Here is a 20,543-nt window from a genome sequence, read left to right on the forward strand (position 1 = left end):
TTTTTCTTCCCAAGATGTTTTATCACAGCAATAGAAACCAAACTACAAGAAGAACCAAACCAACTTTTACAGAACATTTTCACGCAAGCAGTGAGTTGGCTCTGGTTGTAAACAGCTCACCTTCAATAGTTCATTTTGTTCCTGAGTCACATTTTCCAACAGTTTCACATCCTGTAAAAGCTGATTTGTCCTCTGAAACACAGGCAGAGGTTTGGTTCCTGTCTGGGGTGGCCTCAGTTCTACTTGGTAAGTCATTATCTCAGCAATAGTTTTTTTCATGGGATGGATGTTTTCAAGTATGACCTTATCGGCAGAAAGGAAGCCCAATACATGAATGAAAACAGAAACAAAAACAAACAAACAAAAACCCACAAAAGACCATGCAAGTTTACTTTGTGCAGGTTAAAATATTTATAATTTAATGTTGGTCTTTAATGTACAATTGCAATTAAAAATATTTTATTCTTTTACTTTGGGGTTGCACACGGTAGGCCAGAAGAGGGCGTAGGAGACCCTGGAGCTAGAGCTAATATGTTTTACTGGGAACCCAACTCAGGTTCTCTCCAAGTGCAATAAGTATGCTCAATCACTGAGCCATCTCTCCAGTCCTATAGCTTCAGTTTTTAAATAGTTTTCTTAGTTTAGATTTAAAAGAACTATTAAGGTATGATCATTAATGGTCTTAGGAAAAATCGTCTGGGGAAAGACTAACTTTCCAAACACTACCATCAACATTCAGACACTGGTTCCACACATCCTCCCTTCCCCTCCCTGTATGGAATTGTACCTTAGTTCTGTAAGCTGTCATTAGGCAGGTCCTGAATCTTCCAAAGCAACTGTCCTAACCCAGGAGTATCTAACCTGCAGGAGTCCTTAAAAAGTGCTCCCTGAATTGAACAGAAGTATTTGGCCAAATTTCACCTGATAGATAAGGGAAGTATGCCCGTCTCCCTTTCACAGGTAAGGAGACAGGCTCCCACAAGGAAGATGACCCAACTAAGTTTAGATGGCAAGAGGCAGGGGTAAGACTAAAACCCAGGTCTGCCTGACCCCAAAGAGCCTGCTGTGGATCACGAGGCTGAGTGGGAAGGTCAGCAAGTTTGCTGAGATACTGTGCTAGGCTCTCTGCAAGCCATACTTAGCTGACGGTCTCAGAGTTAAAAGAGAATTCCAGGAAACATGCAAAGCCAGAAACCCTCTGAAGACTCATCTAGATGCTCAAGGCCTTGGGAGGACAAACCCACAGGGAAACAGTTTTCCTAATGTTATATAGGGAACATTATAAATATGATTTAAGCAGTTTTCCTGGAACTGGCTGCTTTTTTACCCAGACTCAGTTTCTAGTACCTACATGGTGGCTCACAACAGTAACTCTAGTTCTAAGGAATCCAATATCCTCTTCTGGCCTCCAAGGGCACTGTAGGCATGTATTGTATACACATGCATTAGGGAAAACACTCTTACACATGAAATAAAAATAAATCTCAAAAATATTTTATAAGTATATACATCTGTTCCCAGACTAATTTGATTACTCTGATGAGTCCAACACTTTGGGTCATACCTTATGATTACATGTTTTTAGGCAGACAGTAAGTATTGTGAAAAAAAAAACTTCCAAAAACGATCCATGCGTACCTCCCCATGCTTGAGATGTTCTTCAGGTGAAAAATCAAATATTTCTTTGGATAACAGGATAGCTTTGATTTTTGCAACCTTTTTCTCCATTGATTTTACTTCAGACTCGATCGCAACCACATCCTAGAAGTTTAGAAATAAGACACACTCATGTACTACATGTTGCACATTAATTATCTGCAACACATAATATAGTGTTGTTAATTCTATTCTCGTACTTAACCAAAAGGTGGGTGTTTACCACTTACACTGCTTAAAAACTAACAGATGACTGCATGGCTTTAAAAAAATAAATGTTAGCCGGGCAATGACGGTGCACGCCTTTCATCCCAGTACTGAACTCTCTGTGAGTTCAAGACCAACCTGGTCTATAGAGTGAGTTCCGAGCCAGTCAGGGCTATACAGAGAAACCATGTCTTGAAAAACAAGACAAGTTAGTATACACTGCAGTAGACAGCACCACGAAGTCAAGCTATCCATAGGGCCAAGTTTCAGTCACTCATGAGAACAAAGGTTGGAATGTTTCCAAATCAACTTCTAAAATAAACTCAGTTATCTACAAACTCTTTAAACTTATCTTTGGAATGTGTTTAAATATATAAACACAAGTGGGTCTGGCATTTTAGAAATTGCCATCACTTTAAGTTAAAAAAGAAACCATAAAGTCACCCTTCAGAACCAGACAAGGAGCTGGAAAACCCCAAGGTTTTCTCATCCCCCAAGGAGCACCTGCAGAGCAGAAGGCTGTTGAGTGATACTATGGCCTACTCAGATTAGTTAAACACCAGGTCTCTTGTCTAATGGCTAATTCTCTCAGTGTTAATGTCCATAACTTGGCATTAAAGTGAAATGCTAGAAAAAACGTTGAAATAGGTGAGGAAAACCCACACACTGAAGTGCACTGACTAACCAACTGAGAGCTTGGAACTGAGCTTAAGTGTTCAAGTTACAACAGAATAATGAGACAACAATAGAGGTTTTAAAAATGACATAGGAAGGTTGAAGGCTTCTAATTATAGCAGTTTGGAGTTGCAATACTGAAAAAAAATCTTGAGTCAAAAGCTGCAATAACTATAGGAACATATCTAATAATGACAAGTCCGTTAACATTGAAATTTATTTTTTTCACCTGATATTTAAGAAGCAATGCCAAACTATAGAATGCATCTTAAAGTCACTTCCATCAAAAACCACAGATGCATGCTACCAATTTCTCAAAAGTTTCCACAACCAAGAATTGACCCTGGGGATTGGTTGGAGGGTGAATAAGAACAGCATGCTCATTTATCAGGATTCTTCATGTTGCAGCTATACCACATCTGGGTGAAGGATAGGGACATGCATGCAGCTGTACCAAGTAAGCTATACCCTAAGAAATAGCATCAACTAAAAACGCATCTGCCTAGGGTGCTTCCATTGGGCTTGGGGGCGATTCCTGGCATAATGTGCCCGATGAATGTACACAGGAAACAGGAACCCACATCTTGGCGGTCACTTACGTCTGCCACCTGCTGGATGTGCGGAAGGGCCTCCACTATCTGCTGCTGTAAAGCTGCCACTTGGCCACTTAACTCTTGGATGGACTGGATTAAGTCATCCGTTTCAAAAATGATTGACAGGTCTTCCAGATCCGTGAAAACTGAATGTAGAAGGCTGTACTTCTGCTCAGAATCTTCCAGAGCCATCTAGATAAACAAGGAGGAGAGGGGAAACACCAGGCTGATGAAATGAAGCCATAAAGTTCAGATCCCATAAGTGTAAACTTTGTTTCAAAGTCCTTGGCATCTCTGTGTTTAGAATGAAACCAATGAGCACTCCATTGTCAGTGCAGGTTGACCTGACCATCTGATGGCAGACTCTGTCAGATAATAAAGGTTGGTCGTCTGAAACATCCAGATTTTCCTGTGACTTGTTACACAGCAACAGCAGATGCATAGGAGCAACCCAAGGATCTGTTAGCTGGCAGATGAATAAGCGGGCTGTTTCCGTAACTGGAATAGTACTTGGCCGTGAAAAGAATGAACTACTGATGGCTGTAATAACAGGATGAATCACAGGCGCATTATGCTAAGTGAACATATAATTAAAATAAACAAAAGATCTGGCTTGCAGCGGCGCACGCTTTAGATCCCAGCACTCGGGAGGCAGAGGCAAGATCTCTCAGTTTGAGGCCAGCCTGGTCTACTAAGTGAGTTCTAAGACAGCCAGGACTACACAGAATCTTGCTATTGTTGTGTCCACTCGGAGAGGACCCCAAGGCTTCAAAGAGCTTAATGATACTGAATGCAAGTACAAGAAGGTTCATTTATTTCCAGAAAACCAGATAGCTGGGGTTCAACTCTGTCGGGAGAGTTGAAGCCCCGAGTTGCAAAAGCAAGGAACTTTTAAAAGAAAAACAGGAGGGGAGGCGGGAGTCCCGAGGTTGCAAGTCCCAGTCTGCAGGGTTCTCATGGTTATAGAGATTACTTAGCATACCAGAGGTTATCATGAGACTTGAAGGCCTTGAGAAGAGAGGAGGAGGAGTCCTGAGGCTGTACGTCTCAGTAGGGTTTTCATAGTTACAGAGATTACTTAGCACACTAAGTTTTTATACAAAGTTATCTCAAGACGATGAAGGGCCTTGAGAAGACAATGACTGCATTTGGTTAGGTAGAATTAATTGGCACATCTGTGGTCTGGGATTCCATGGTCGAGCACATCCTACAGTTGTGGGCTAAGGGAGTAGCTGCCTATGTGATGCTGTTGCAGCTGCTCATGGGTCTGAGCTTCTGATCACGTAACCCCCTCACTTAGTTGGGGACTTTTATTCTCCTTATTACTTTTCATCACTATGTGGCTTAGGCTGGCCTTAAATTTTTGGTCCGACAACCTATCCTTCTAATCACAGGCTCTACAGTAGATTGCTACTATGACCAGTGAAACAAGCTTTCTCATGTTTAGTGAATGAGCTGGCAGTCATGTAAATACATTTTAAAAGGAAAGGAGACAGAGTCAGGGTGAGACAGTAAGATGACAGAAAAGGAAATGAAAAAATACAGGTGTGGTAACACACACATCATAACCATAGCACTTGGGAGGTAGAGGCAGGAGGATTAGGAGTTCAAAGTCAACCTGAGTTACCAGAGACCTTGCCTTAAAAAAACAAAAACAAAGAGAAAATAACAAGCAATGCCAGAAAACCTGAAGGGAGTGTCTTAGTAAGTACCTATTCCTTATTTTGTGTGTGTGGAAGTCAGATGACAACTTGCAGGAGTTGGTTCCCTTCTTAAACCATGTGGGTCTCAGGGATGGAACTCGGGGCACCTGGCTAGGCAGCAAAGCACCATTATCTGCTGAGCCATCTTTAGGCCCTTGACCACTGTTTTAATTATAAAGACAAAAGGGGGTTTCCACACAGGGCTAGTTCTCTGTACTTACTGCCCCTTTAAGGATTCACTAGGACCCGATGTATGGGAAATAACTGGTACATTCCCTTGTCTCACTTCCTCTGTGCAGTTCAGCCATTTAGAACCTTCCAGAACAGTTTGAGACACTCGTTCACACTCGAAGACATTTACATCAGCACAAGCCAGCAGAGATCTCCTCTCTCCTGAGCTCACGTCTTTCGAGGAGAAGAGAGAGAAAGCATCGCACTCTCATCTGTCTTGGCAAAGTCTTCGAAACTGGATGGAATATGGGCACCTGGCGTGGCTCAGTCGGTAGAGATCTGGCCTAGCATGTGAGAAGTCCGAGGCCCAGTCCCTAGCACCAAAGAAACCCAAACTCGTCGGGGTGATGCATGTGGTAATCCTAGCACTGAGAAATCAAAGCAGTGGAGGCAGAGGGGTCTCCAGTTACATACCAAGTTCACAGACAGCCTAGGCCTCATGAGCCTGCCTCAGAAAAAATAAAAAAGGCTGGGAGTGGGGGAGGGGAGACGGCCAGAGAGGAGAGAGGTGGCTCAGTGGGTAAGCGTTGCTCTCGTACAGAACCCAGTTCAGTTCCCAGCATGGCTGCTCACAAACCTGTGACTCCTGGTCTAGGGTATCCAATGCCCTCTTCTGGCCTCTGCCAGCACCACACACACACACACACACACACACACACACACACACACACACACACACAATGTAATCAGATACATGCAGACAGGATACTCATACACACAAAAATAAATCAAGAAAGTTGAATCATAAAATTGATCAAAATAGAAAAATGATATGTTCTAGGGATGTGGAGAATCAACTCACAGTGTGTGGGGAATGAGGAACAAAGGAAACCACATGCAAGAAGAAAAGAAATAAGTAGGTTAAAATGCAATCTCTTGACAGCTGATCCCATAGGACAAAAGTGTACAACCAAATCTCAAATGTCTTGTGTGAGTGAGATCAGCCACTCACAGGAACACTGTGCCGCCTTAAATCTATAAATCTTAGACCATCTTAGAGGTCTGGTTGCTATAGAAACTGTTATGAACTGATTCCTTAGTGACTCTTTCTCAGAACCTAATAACGAGAGGAAGAAAATCCACCTTTACAATCAACCCAGTCAGTTCCAGACACTGGACCATCCCTGGCATCCCCAGCCCCTGGCTCTGACTCTCTGATGGGCACAGAGAACCTGAGGGATGCCCGGAAGGACAGGGTCTTCCAAAGCATGGCATGCTCGGCCTGACTTCCATTTCTATTGCCAGGTTACTAATTATTATAATCCTAGTTGCTTAAAACCAAAGACATACTTGTATGTTCCGAGGCTTGGGCCTGGAGTAGGTGGGCTTCAGCTAACAGCTCAAGGCAGAAGGGCTTAGGAGGTCTCACTCCGTCCTGGGGAAAGGTTGTCAGTGGTTGCTGGGGTAGGGATATCACTGTCTTTACTGGTGTAGCCTCTGATACGCTGCCCATGTTCCCACTAATACCCACAGGCTCATGCTGCTTTTTTGTTTGTTTGTTTTTTAAAGACATATAGGAGGATGATTGTTGGAAAGAAGAAGGGGTTCAGTGGGAGAGAGGAGGGTATGAAAAAAGGTAATGGAGGTGAAAATGACCAGAACCATTATATATATATATATATATGTATATATATATGTATATATATATATACACACACATATATATATATATAAAACTGTCAAAGAATAAATAAAAATAAGGTCATCTACAAGAGGGCCTTGTATGTAGTTGAGAGGGCAGAGTGGTGGATTCACATGTATGAAGTCTTGGGATCAATCTTAGCATCACATAAGGCCAGGGGCACACACCAGGAATCTCAGCACAGGGAAAGCAGAGAGGCAAAAGATCAGAAGTTCAAGGTCAGTGTCATATGTGGCAAGTTCTAGGTCAAGCTAGGATACAGAAGACCACATCTCACAGGTTTTCATCCAGATTCATTTAAGCTATTGATAGAATTCAGTTGTAGGACACAGGGTAGAGGTTAGCTAGAAGATGCTCTCAACTTCTAGAAGCCACTCTAGAGACCTGCTCCCACAATCCTCTCAGTATGGTGGCTTTTTTCTTCAAGGCAGAGGGAGAATCTTGCTACAATCTACTACTTCTTGAAGTCAAGTGCTGTGACTGATGGTGTATTCATAAGAATGACCCTTGTATTACCTCAGCCACATGACATATGTTGGTTTGAACGAAAGTCCCCATAGACTAATAGGAATGGCACTATTAGGAGGTTCGACCTTGCTGGAGTAGGCGTGGCCTTGCTGGAGGAAGTATGTCATTGGTGGTAGGCTTTGAGGTTTGAAATGCTCAAGCCAAATTCATTGTCTTTCTTCCTGCTGCCCATAGATCCAGATATAGAACTATGGGCTACTTCTCCAGCACTATTTCTGCCTGCATGCCGCCACGCTTTCCGCCATGATGATAATGGACTAAACCTTATTCCCAATGATCTGTTTTCCTTATAAGAGTTGCCATGGTCATGGTGTCGCTCCACAGCAATAGAAACCCTAAAACAGAAGCTGGTACCAGGGTAGTTGGGTATTGGTGTGATGGACCTGAACATATTCTGGGGAGAATTGTGGAAGACTTTGGGACTTGGAGCTGTAAGAGCTATTGAGCACTGAGAGCTCTGTGGGCTGTTTTGTGGATGCATTGAAGATAAGAATGTTGAGAGCAGTGCAGAAGACAGATGTCTGGCTTGTAAAATTTCAAAGGGAAGCAAAGCTTCTACTGTGTGAAGAGTACAGCTCTGGGCAGCTGGGGCAGAAGAGCTGGCTGTGATTAACCACTAAAGCAAAACCTTTGTCTTACTGGGATAGTTGATGCTGGAGCTGCAAAATTAGCAGTGATTAGGAAGAGACCAGTATTTCCTCAAATAAATGGAGCAGAGGGTGTTCTTACCATTTTAAGTTACTATCTGAAATCTTTCCAAATTTGATTAGTTGCAAGAATTTCTGCCATGATGAAACCCATTACTATACATCTTCCAAAAAAAGAAAAATGTAAAAGTGGGTGTGATTTCTTTAAAAAAAAGACCAGCAATCTCTGAGTTCAAGGCCAGCCTGATCTACACAATGAATTCCAGAACAGTCAGAGTTACACAGAGAAACTCTGTCTAGAAAATTTTTTTAAAAATTAGAAAAAAAGAGGAGAAAAAGGAGGAGGTGACCAGCATCACTGAGGTGAAATCTTCTGGGAAGTGTTTCCTGAGAGTCAGCACACAGAAGCTGTGTTCCAGAGGCAGCCAAGGTTGTACCTCAGGCTGGTAGCTGAACTTGGTAATGTGTAAGAGTCACCCAGGTAGTACTGGTTTGGAAGGCATGAAGGGATCAGGGACAGCAGCTGAGGCTTAGCCCTGTGAGAGGCCAGAAGAGGCCATTGGTGAAGGTTCAGTTCAGTAGCAGCTGAAGGCCCAGGATTGAAGAGAAGTTGAGGCTTGGCACCATGAAGAGAACCCAGGAGAGGCCATTGGTGAAAGTACAGCCCAGTTGCAGCAGAAGCCCCCAGCATTTTGGAGATGCCATTACCATGGGATGACCACCAAGACCAGCAGCAGTGGGGAGTTGAACCTGTCTAAGCCATGTGTGCTGCAGAGGGTGGAGCTGGAGAAGTGACCCAGGCTCTTTGGAGGAGCCCAGAAGACGGAGAGTAGACCCATATACTAGACATTGCTTTGATCCGATTGTGACTGCACCCTGGTAGTTCCCTCTTGAAGTGAGGGATTATTTAAACTATTTTTTATTTTACAGGAGCCCACAGTTAAGAGACTGAACTTTTATAGAGATCTTAGGGTTTAAAGGAGATTTTTGGATTTTTGTTGAATTTTAAAGTGTTTGAACTTGTAAAGACTCTGGGGATTATATTGTGGTGTTATTAATGTATGATCATGGGTTACGAGAAAGGACAGGTTGTGGCTTATCAATGAGGTGTTTATCTGTCAAACTGACAAGGGGTCAATTGTGCTGGTTTGGTGGAAAGCCCAGAGGTCCTACCTGGAGGGTGCTGGCCCGGTGGCTCAGGGTCCTTGAAGAGTCATAGCAGGCAGGATTGGACAGCAATCGGCTGATCTTCTCTATCCACGCCTCTGTATTTTTCAGAAGATCACTATATTCTTCCATCTTGATTGTGGCCTGTGGTGGGGGGATGGGAAGCAAGCTTGCTGGAGGCTAGTTACTGGACTGCACTGATCTCTAAGTGGGGCTAACTAATGTTGGTCAGTAATATGCCAAGCCTTTGGGGTCTTTCTCATGGCTGAGGACACAGGCCCACCTGCTCCAGGTGAAGAACCTTCCACAGCTTGTCCATGGCAGGTAGCAAGGGTTTAAGAAGTTTCTGTTAGGCCTGGACGAAGGTTCCCAGTTGGTGCTGCAACTAGCTTAGTCCCATTTCTGTCTCATTCTGAACACAGGGCTTATAGTTCCTCCTCCAGTTCAAGACATGGCCCTATCCTATTCCGTTTCAGGATCATGTCCTAACAGGATCACACTTGGGACTCACAAACACAGCCACTCTTTAGAATGAGAGTAGAAAAAGCCTTGCTCCCAAATGGCACCTCTCTCACTGCAGGCCCCCTCCCCAGGCTCTGGAGACAGCTTGCCCTCATGCCCATTCTTGGGTTGTCCTTTACCCAGGGAACCACAACTGCCCGCACTCCTGCGGTGGTCTCACTGTGGCACCTAGGGAAGGCGGGGAAGGGTGGCCACAACATAACACTACTGGCCACCTCTGGATGTCACCCTTCGTTCAACTTTGGCCTCCTTGGAGCCACCATGTTTTATGCAGCTATGTATCAGGTTCCGTAGCTGTACCTTGTTGAGCTGTGAGGTTCTGAACTCTGCTCTCTGGGACACTTGCTGATGTTGCTGGAAAGGAGCCATCAGGTTATCCATCCATTCTTGAGCCTGTCCTGGGTCCTGCTCCACAAAGTCCTGAACTTCGGAGTCCAGCTCATTTAGCTTGGAATGCCAGAGGTCAAGTTCATCCCATATTTTCTGGGGAAGGAAATGTTATATCAATTTAAATGAAGATGCCATGGGGATAATAACTAGTTTGCACACTTGCAATTTGGCAAAAGACAACATCACTGGCACACTTGTTCACTCACACCCAGCAACCATTTGTTGTCTAGGAAGTGGGAACCACTTTCTAATTCCAACCATATTCACTTCAGTATAAGTGAGCTATTACAGGACATCCTTGCTTGAGCAAGGATGATTAACACTAGACAAGGTTCATACAGTCCTAAATGTACAAAAGCCAGGAGGTTCATATCAGGTGTTAAAAGCAGGGTGTGATGATGCATTCCTTTAGTCTCAGCTCTCGGGAGACTGAAGCAGAGGATTGCTTGCGATGAGGAATTTGAGACCAGCCTAAATGACCATGAGGAGTCCATCTCCCAAAGCAAATAAAAACAGAAAGGCCTATTGAGACTTTTCTCTCTCCTCTCCCCTCCCCTCTCCCCTCTCCCCTCTCCCTCTCTCTCTCTCTCTCTCTCTCTCTCTCTCTCTCTCTCTCTCTCTCTCTCTCTCTCTCTCTCTCTCTGTGTATACATGTACAAGCACACACACATACATGGGCCCAGAAGACAGCTTCAAGTGCAAAAGCAAAATGAACAACAATGTCTACTGCCTAGGAATTGACATAGTGTTTGAAAATTCTCAACATGAATCAGTTTTTGACTCAAGGAACTAATAACAGGCTGGATTTGAATTTGAACTTATGTGAGCAGAGGGAGATTTCAAAGGTAAAACTTTCCAATCATACCTAATACTTGTATAATAACATGCTTGGGGAAACAAACTTGACTTGTTAGGTCCGGTCTTCTGCTTAAGAACCAAGACCGTGTCTAACAATGACCTCTATAGTCTCGTCCACTTTGGGAACCCTCCCCCCACCCACACCCCAGCCCCTTACATTAGAGGGCTTCCTAAAAGTGTGAATGACAATACAAACTCACAGGCAGGAGTTTACTTGGGATTTGGATGTAGAACAGCTCTCATCTATGCTTTTATGTAAAATTTCATTTCCTAAGCAGTTTCACAGGGGAAATCGGTTTGGAGAGTTTCATTTCTGTTTCTTTTCTTTGTAACCTTGGCAATCTATAGAAAACTGGTACTATCTCTCAGACCCAACTGAGTCACTTTGTATGTCAGTTTTCCCATGGTTAGATGCTTACTGTCACTTTAGTTGTAGGAATGCTATTTCCTGGTCAGAGGCTGCCAGGGGCCAGGGCAAGCACCTGTCTTTCAAAAACTGAGGATAATATATATCTGAGGATAAGCCTTCCTGTGTACCTGACCTTTTAAGCCTCTCTGCTGGCCTCTCATCCCTGATGCCCCAGTGGTTTAGTTATTCATTCATTCATTCTTAAAAATTTGTTTATTCATTTATTTATTATTTACCGAGACAGGACCTCAGTCCATGCTGGCCTCAAACTCCCTATGTAACTAGGGATGACTTAGATCCCTGCTCCCACCTTCTAAGTCCCCTGATTACCAGCATATGCCACCATGCCATTTTATGCTGCGCTGGGGCTCAAACCCAGGCCTGTGTGTGCCAGGCGAGCTACATCCTCAGGCCTGGTTCAGGTTCCTGGAGCTGGACTACCGTGGGACTCATGTCTGGGATGTGGGTACAGGGTGAGACAGATGCCGACGCCACTCCTGGGAGCACGCTACCTTTTGAATTTCTTGGGCTTCCTCGATGTTTTTGCTTTTCAGTTGTAGCATTTCTTCAATGCCATGAAGCCCTTTGTTAATCTCCTCTATCTTCCTCCTCATGACACGCGATGGTGAACTCTTCGAGACCTCAGAGCTCATCTGTGACAAGGGAGAAAGTTGTGGTTGGTGTGCAAACAGTTTCGGCTCTCCTTTCCCGGGGGTTCAAACATCAAAAATATTACTTACTCTTTTGACTTGTAAAATATTTTAACATGGGGGGGCACCTCCAAACCATACTGTTAATGTATTAGTGACAAGGTAGATAGTCAGACTTATAGTAAATGCCAGCTGTGTTTCCTGACCTTTTCAATATAACCTAGAAATATGTTTATTCAAATACATGAAATTTATGTTACATTGGGAAGAATTACTGAGGTGGCTCTTTGAAGCATCAAATGATAGGAAAGAATTTCTGCAGGAGAGAAAGTTTCCTTAGACCCTCGGAACTTTATAAGAAAGTATTCTACCTGGCTCTGTGTTCAGTAAGGCCAACTTTATTCTCATTTAAAACAAATGTAATGCCCACTTTCCCACATAGGCAAAACCTCCTCCAAGTAACTACATCTAAGGATGGGAGCCCTGTTTTTCTCTATGCTGTTTCTAGTGTGTGTTCCTAGCAACCAGAACTCTAGCTGATGAGCCTATCTCGAACTCACAGAGATCTGCCTGCCTCTGCCCCCCCCCAGTGCTGGGATTAAAGGCGTGAGCCACCAACGCCAGGCCTCTAAATGATTTTCTTAAGAAAATAACGTATGCTAGGAAAGATTAGGAGCATTAAATATATTGTTTTCCCAAAGGCCTGATCAGTGTGTTTTCTTGTTTTTAAGCTACCGTTGATAACTAACCACAAAATACCCACATAATACTAGATACACTAGCTGAGGTGAACATACCCCAGTGTAGAAAACAAAACCTGGGATAATGGCTAACTCAGAGCCAAGACTACAATCAAGGTGTCGGCGGAACTTGACCCCAGAAGACCCTAGTTCCCAGACTCTATGTGGTAAGCTCAAGCCTCAGTGAGCTGGTGATACTTTCATATCGTACTTTTATTCATAGACCATATAACGTAATAAAGATAATGGTTTTAAAAATATCAATTTAGTATTTTTAGCCTTATTTAACGTGTATGAATATTTTGCCTTATGTATGTATGTACACCATGTGTGTGCCTGGTGCCTGAAGAGGCAGAAGAGGGCATCAGATCTCTTGGAACTGGAGACAAAGATGGTTGCAAGTTACCATGTAGGCCCTAAGAAATGAACCAGGGTCCTCTGCAAGAGCAACAGGTGCTCTTAACCACTGAGCCATCTCTCTGAACCCTCAACTTTCACTTTAATCCTGCATCAATTTTTTTTCTGGTTGCATATGTAACACAGTACCAAACAAATGAAGTTACCCAATATGGGCAGTGACTCTTCTGGTTGAAAGTCATGTTGCCAATTAGACACACTAGGCAAGATTATGATCAGAGGTAAGCAGCCATCTGAATTACACACATGATACTGTCTGTGGCCTAGACCCTTTAATTTCCTTGAGATATATGACACAATAAAAATCAGTTCCATTTGCCACAAGCATACAGGTTTGCAATGGAAAATCCACTCTAAAACATAAAAGATTATTTTTTATTAACTTACTTTGTAGGGGGGTTTCACATAAAGTCATAAAAATAACCCTGAATTTCTCTCAAAATATTAGGTAGTCTCTTAAAAAAATTTAATCCTAGAGAAAAGTCCTAGTAGGCTATTTTGTGTTAAATCAAAATATCTGTTCTAACATATGAGAATTTTGCATGACTATATGCAGATTACATGTTCCCAGAAATCTGTCATAGAAGTTAACGCACTTGCTAAGGGATTTGTTGTTTCATTTGTTTGAAATAAGGTCTCACCCTGCAACCCCAGCTGGCCCCCAATACATGGCAATCCCCTGCCTTAGCCTATGGTGTGCTGGGATTATAGGAGTAAGCCATTGTAAACAACATTAAGTATCTGAGTTTGAAATCTTACTTTTGTATGTATCCCCATTTTATAAGAAAATATATATAACTCTATATATCTATGTGGTTGGTTGTGTACAGCACAACTAACTGTATTCTCAGACCAATTTAAAAACAAAGGTATTCTCCACCTCCCTACCATCAAGGCCAAACAACTTCCTTCAAGTAGCTACTTCTTAAGAATTGAGATCCCTGCCAGGCGGTGGGGATACACACCTTTAATCTCAGCACTCGGGAGGCAGAGGCAGGTGGATCTCTGTGAGTTCAAGGACAGCCTGGTCTACAAAGTGAGTTCCAGGACAGCCAGAACTGTTACACAGAGAAATCTATCTTGAAAAAACAAGACAAAACAAACAAAAATAGAGAGCCCTGCTTTTCTCTATGCTGTTTCTAGTGGTGGTCTGCTTTATTTACCAAGTTATAGGCTTTCTAAGCTTAAAAACAAAACATAAAGTTCTCCTTGTGGACACTGGACCACAATTTTGTCCTGTTGGTCTGAGTTGCCTAATAAAATTGTCTTGCTGAGCGCCCATGTTTCCAGCACAATGGAAGAATTCACAGCCTCTATTCAGACATGGACTCTGAGGTAAAAAAGGCTTGTCTTTGTGAGAATTCCACCATCATCACCATTAAACAGACAACACATGCAGAATGCTATTTTGCATAAGCAATGAAACCTGTATTCCCACTGCCCATGGTTGTTCTTTCAAGATGTTTTGAAGAATATTTTTAAAGCAAAACATTATACATGTCCCTATTTTTTTAAAAAGATTTTTTAGAATAAATAATAATTTAAAACCATAATAATGGTAAGCCAAGTAAAAGATAACACACTATCAAAATGTGAGCATCTAAGACAGCTGGTGAAAAAAAAGATGATCTGAAATTTTGTTTTCTATGCAAATTACTTGGAGCACCTTTTATCTCACTGCTCCATAAAACCAGGCAGAGCTGCAACTAGAAAATGACAAGTAACATCAAAGGATATTCTTGTTTCCATGCATGCAACCCCTCAACAACAGCACAGCACACATCATCATTACCTTCTCATTAGCATCTTCCAGAGCTTTCCTGCATTCTTCCACTTGGGACTCGATCTCCGAGGGGACTATGCTGTACATTTCGGAATACTTGATGCGCAATTTTTCCATGGTGTTCTCGAAAGTCAGCTTGCCCTTCTGAAGACCGTTTTGCAGCTCCTAAAACCATCAACAGAGTCTCAATACTTACAGGACCTGGGAAAAAGTCTAGCAGTTAAGGGAAAGCAGCCTTTCCAAGGTCCTCTCGACTTAAATAAGCCAACTTTACATGACAAAACCTCCCTATTGATACAAGCAGATTAAGCCCCAGGGTTTAGTCAGATGATGCTTTCTAATTTGTAAGAATTGAATTTGATCGCTCTTCATGGTGTCAGACTATTGTGGCAGAAAGGCATCAGGACAGCCCCAGCCTCTCAAGCATCTCTAGATCAACTGCATCTCCATTGCCACCAGTTCCCTAAAAAGTAACAAGTGGCCAGAAGTTTCAAAGAGGATTTTCCGTGTTGTTATTAACTTGTTGCTATTTCTGCTTCTTCCTCCAGTATGGCACAATGAGTCAAGGACACCGAGAGCCCCATGCTTGAAGCAAAAGTGTCTGTTTCACATAATTAGACAGCCAGGCAGAGCCCCAGCCCTTTCAAAAGGGAGGGTTCCAGTTCCTGGTAAAGAATGTAGGTTTCAGGAGATAAAAGCTTTGTGAACAAATGGCCCATTGCTTGTGGCCTAGAAACAGAATCTGACCTGCGTTCTCCTGCAGTAATTATAAAGGAGAAACTCTTCTGTTCGGAAAAGTTTCCCAAAGATCGAATGGAAAACTACTTATTGACTTCCCTGGGCTTTTGTGTCTAGTGATGCCTGAGCCGCACTCAGAGTCCCTGCCCTGAGGAACAGTCCCCACTCTAAACCTGTGATGCTATGCCCTGCTCTGTGGCACCATCCTCAGCTGACTGACACGCCCGGTGGAGCTGCATCCTGTTCTTTCTATCCAGGCCGTATGGACAGCAGCTACACACGGAGACGATGGCCTGGCCTCTCCACAGAAAACTCTTGAGAGTGACAGTAGGTTTCCCTTTTCAACACTGATAACCAAGCAGGAGACTTTTATATAAAGTCCCCAAAGTCAGGGCTGGAGAGACCGATCAGTGGGTAAGAGCACTGGCGGCTCTTAGAGAGGACCCAGATTCAGTTTCTGGAACCTATGTGGCCTCTCACAACCAAATGGAATTCTGGTTCCAGGAGATCCAACAGTCTTCTTCTGGCCTCCTCAGGCAAGCACGCACACACACACACACACACACTCTCTCTCTCTCTCTCTCTCTCTCTCTCTCTCTCTCTCTCTCTCTCTCTCTCTTGCTCGCTCTCAATAAATAAATACATAAATAAATAGGGGCTGAGAGATGGCTCAATGGTTAAGCACACTCTTTCCTCTTGCAGAGGACCTAGGTTTGGTTCCAAGCAACCACATGGTGGCTCACAACCATCCATTACTCCAGTTCCAGGGATATCCCACACCCTCTTCTAGCAGCCACAGGCACCATGATGGGGATGTCTTCTGTACATATGTTTCTCTTATTGGTTGATGAATACAACACTGTGACCAATAGGGCTGCAAGATAGGCGGGTCTAGGAGATGAGAAGAATTCTGGGAGGTGTAGGCAGAGAGGAGTCACCATGTGATCCCGGGAAGAGAGGACAAGAGTCAGGCATCCTCCGGTAAGATAAGACCATGTAGAAATACATAGATTAGTAGTTATGGGTTAATAATTAAGACAGAGCTAGCCAATAAGAAGTCCTCATCATAAGCCAACAGCTTTATAGCTAATATAGCATTTGTGTGTTCATTTGGGGATGACAAGGCTGTGGGACCAGGCGGTCAGGAAGAACCATCTATAACAGCACCAGGCACACAGGTGGTGCACATACACGCATTAAGGCAAACCACTCACACACATAAAAATCTTAAAATAAGTAAATCTTTCAAAATTAAAAAAAATTTAAAAAGTTTCCCAAGTCATTTTGGACTAAGACTGAGAGGTCACTCTGAAGAAATGAGTTCTTGAAGTGCCTCTCAGAGCTGAGATACCATGTCCAAACAAAAGAAGCAGTCTAGCATATTCTTCACATGTGGGCCGAGGTCTCTGATCAGCACATACTTGAAACATGGTTAAAAATAGGACTCCACAGTTCAGAGTGACTGGTCTTCCAGTGTGGCTTCAATTTCACTCCATTTCCCAACCATGCTCATCCTTCCCTGACTCTGCAGTGGGTGTGCCACAGGCCCTGTGCACCTACCTCCCTGTCTCCCTGGGTTACCCCTCCAGCTCCAGCTGAGGGGTTATCTCTGCCCCAGGACTTAAAGCCTGGACCAGTCTCAGCCGCTTGCACCAATTCTTCCCCGCTTACCTCCAACTGCTCTGCCCTTTCTGGCTGGCCTTCCTGTGCCAAGATTTGGAAAGAAGTTGAGATCTGTTCAAATAAATGCTTCGCATCAGTTAATTCCTTTATGAGAGAATGCCGTGCCTGGATTTCGGTCTGTACCACATCCTTATTCTTTTGAGTTGCCTGAAGAAGCCTGAAGGAAGTAAAGCATCAGAAAGTATCAGACCTGAGATCTCTAAAGACTTTGCCAAAGACCATTCTCCCCCCAGGAGAAAGTACCAGTTTTTACTGATTAATATACCAGTTGCCCGACATACACAAATACAATCAATCAACCACCTCCCCAAAGCTTTCATCCCCAAGTGTCCTCTCTGCAATATTCCAGCTGTCATCTGTAGCCTTCCTGGCTTCAGATCCCAAGGGATAAGCCACTGGTGGCCTCTTTACAATAGGCAACGGCCACCAGCCCATTTCTCTTCAGCTGATCCATTTCCCAAAGAGGCAACTGTGTGTGTGGTGATGGTGGTTGTGGCGGTGGTGGGGTCTTTCCCGGGAACTATTTGGTGTCGGTCATGTGGTAACACGATAGAAATCTATACTTGGTCTCTGCCCTCTAGGTGTGAGATGGGGCTATTGATTTCCTTCAAGAGAAGAACACAGAAAAATCACTTCACCATGTAGCCTTGGCTAGCTGTGAACTTCCAGTGATCCTGCTGCCTCTACCCAATAAATGTTGGGGTTACAGGTGTGTGCCACCACACATGGCTAAAAAAAAAAATCTGTTCTGAAATTTGGTCCTAGGCCTCATTCCCAAGACAGAGCTCTTGCACTAAGAGCTTGTCTCTTGGTGGACTCCTGGATAGCCTCATGGGATAAGAGCTAACCATGTGATTGGAGGGCTGGGACTATCTGCACCACCCTTTCAAAGCACTACCCTCCCAACCCACAGACAGGAGAGAGGAACTGAGGCTGAGTTGACTGCTATTGGTCAATGGTATAACCACCATAAGTAATGGTCAATGGTATAACCACCATAAGTAACGCAGACTCAGAAGATGGAAACAGACAGGGTCAGAGCGCCTGGACTGCTGAACAAGAGAAGTGACCAGGTGTTACAGGGAACAGGGAAGCTATCCCATTCTTATACCCCTTGACCCACACAGCTTTTCCACATTCTTCTTCATCTGTATCCTTTCTTAGGTCTTCTGTTGACAAACCAGCAAACCTAAGTGGCTCCCGGAGTCCCGCTAGCTACAAAAGAGAGTTCTGGAGGAAGTTCCAAGAGCCATGTGGGCAGAAGGATGTGTGACATCCCACAATGGTGGCATTTGAAGCAGGGGCAGTTTTGAGAAACTGAGTGCTCAAAGTGTAGAATCTGGGCAAGTGGATCATGTCAAAACTGAGCTGCAGACACTCGAGTGGGTGTCAGCTGAGAAATGCTGAGTGGGCGTGGGTCAGGAGGTAGTGAGTGACTAAGAATGGAGAGCAAAACTGCTGCTCTCCTGCAGTGAGCACTGCTGTGGCTTTTACAATAAACACAACTGAACTACGCACCATTTAAAAGATCTTTAAAGGGGTTTGGTTAAACATATTATGACATATCAACATCACAGACTATCACACAGATATGTTTTTTAAATTGACACTCAATGGCATAGGAGGCAAAAACAATCTGCTGATAAACAATTCGGCAGAATACAAAACAGTGTAAGTACTATAATTTCAATAATCACAGTGCAAAACAAGAAAGGGTGATTGGCAGTGTTTTTGCTTCATGGTGAGAGTAAAATAGACACGTTGGTCTTTATAATTTCCCATTCTCAAAATTTCCTACATTCAGTAGGTATTACTAAAAAAGTTTGCTTAGCAATATCAAGATAGAAAACGTGTATGTTTCCATTGCAACTACCCATCTCTTCTGTCCCCTTTGTAGCCATCAGTGCCGATTCTCTCGTAGCTTTTGTCATCCTCTGCCTTTTTTTTCAAGACAGGGTTTCTCTATGTAACAGCCCTGGCTGCCCTGGAACTCACTCTGTAGACCAGGCTGGCCTCCAACTCACAGAGATCCGCCTGCCTCTGCCTCCCAAGTGCTGGGATTAAAGGCATGCACTATCACTGCCTGGCTCATTTTTCTGTTCTCTAACTTCATACAGCAACCATCAAGACCATTTCCTTTTAGATCTCTTTATAAATCTTACCTGTTGCACCGTTCCTGCATAGACCTAATCTCTTGATGTGCAGGGATGGTTTCCACGGTCTCTGTGCCTTCTGGAATGTTCTGAATATTCGTTATACGCTGAAGAAGCAGGGCCAGCAGCAGCTGCTGCTTCTCCACACTCTCCTCATGCTGGCACAGAGAGTCCAAGAGCTGACAGAGTTCCTCTGTGGGAGCCGTGTCCTTTGTTTTGGAAATTTCTGGTAGGTCCTCCTGAAGGTTCTCTAAAATAATTGCTTCTCGTTCAATCTAATTAAATGAATGGCAACAGGGAGAAAAGTCGGGAGATTTTGAGATGCGAAATCTACCTTGGCAAGCATGGTTTCTGTAAACCCTCTCCTTAAAGCATTCCTAATGGCATATCCTGGGTCAAAGTCATTATTTGTTACAACATAGCTGGGAACACTAGTCCTCTATAATCAAGAATCAAGGATCCTGTAGCTCCCAGCTACTGCCCATGTAGATGCGTGATTCCGATGAGGAAATGCTATTGTGAACAGGCTGGGGGAAATGCCATTGGATAAAGTGATTTATTTCCCCTTGAGCCTTCTGGCTGTTTGACCAGTGTTCACATGAGAACTACATGAGGTGGCTGGAATGGCCCCACCAGACTGCTTCCAGCACAAGAGGCTAGGCTACTGTTGGATGTGGAAATTTTTCTACAAGTCTCTTTTCTTTCACTTTGGATGACTGCATCACGCGTAAAACTAGGCCTGGCAGTTCATTACGAACCTGACGCTTTCCAAAGGGAGAGCCCCTGGGATCACTGAACCGGTCGTGTTTCCCAACCACTGGTATGCACAAAACTCAGAAATACGTAACTTATTACACCACCTACCTGGAAACCAGGAATTCCACTGGCCCTGGACTCAGAATAAAGACATGGGAAACAGCCTGAAAGACTCCTCGATCAGAGTTCTCTGCATCCCCAGTTCCACATGCCCTGTGCCCATCCCCTTTAGATGCAAGATCCATTTATACCATTCTGCCCTCCTACTCAATGTTCAAACATTGACCTGTATTGCTACTATATGAAATACCACATCAGACAGTTGTATCATGCCACGGTATCATGCTAATCAGAACAGTGAGCAAGGCCCTGGATGTACCAGAGGGTGAGAAATT

The 20,543-nt window shown here is 43.7% G+C and overlaps 1 protein-coding gene across 6 annotated transcripts in view; it reads right to left on the reverse strand.

Annotated features, from left to right (window-relative positions):
* Syne2 (spectrin repeat containing nuclear envelope protein 2) overlaps window positions 1-20,543 on the reverse strand; it is a 293,751-nt gene that overhangs the window by 108,099 nt on the left and 165,109 nt on the right. For all 6 annotated transcript variants that reach the window (XM_040742909.1, XM_040742911.1, XM_040742910.1 and 3 more), the window contains exons 52-60: window positions 19,402-19,667; window positions 17,228-17,396; window positions 14,828-14,983; window positions 11,741-11,881; window positions 9,872-10,054; window positions 9,056-9,193; window positions 3,138-3,323; window positions 1,639-1,761; window positions 121-303 (exon numbers count right to left, since the gene is read on the reverse strand). In XM_040742909.1, coding sequence (XP_040598843.1) covers window positions 121-303; window positions 1,639-1,761; window positions 3,138-3,323; window positions 9,056-9,193; window positions 9,872-10,054; window positions 11,741-11,881; window positions 14,828-14,983; window positions 17,228-17,396; window positions 19,402-19,667 — 1,545 coding nt within the window. The remainder of the gene's footprint in view (window positions 1-120; window positions 304-1,638; window positions 1,762-3,137; window positions 3,324-9,055; window positions 9,194-9,871; window positions 10,055-11,740; window positions 11,882-14,827; window positions 14,984-17,227; window positions 17,397-19,401; window positions 19,668-20,543) is intronic.

Source organism: Mesocricetus auratus, unplaced genomic scaffold (assembly GCF_017639785.1).
Source record: "Mesocricetus auratus isolate SY011 unplaced genomic scaffold, BCM_Maur_2.0 Super-Scaffold_15014, whole genome shotgun sequence".
In the NCBI taxonomy this organism is placed as follows: Eukaryota; Metazoa; Chordata; class Mammalia; order Rodentia; family Cricetidae; genus Mesocricetus; species Mesocricetus auratus.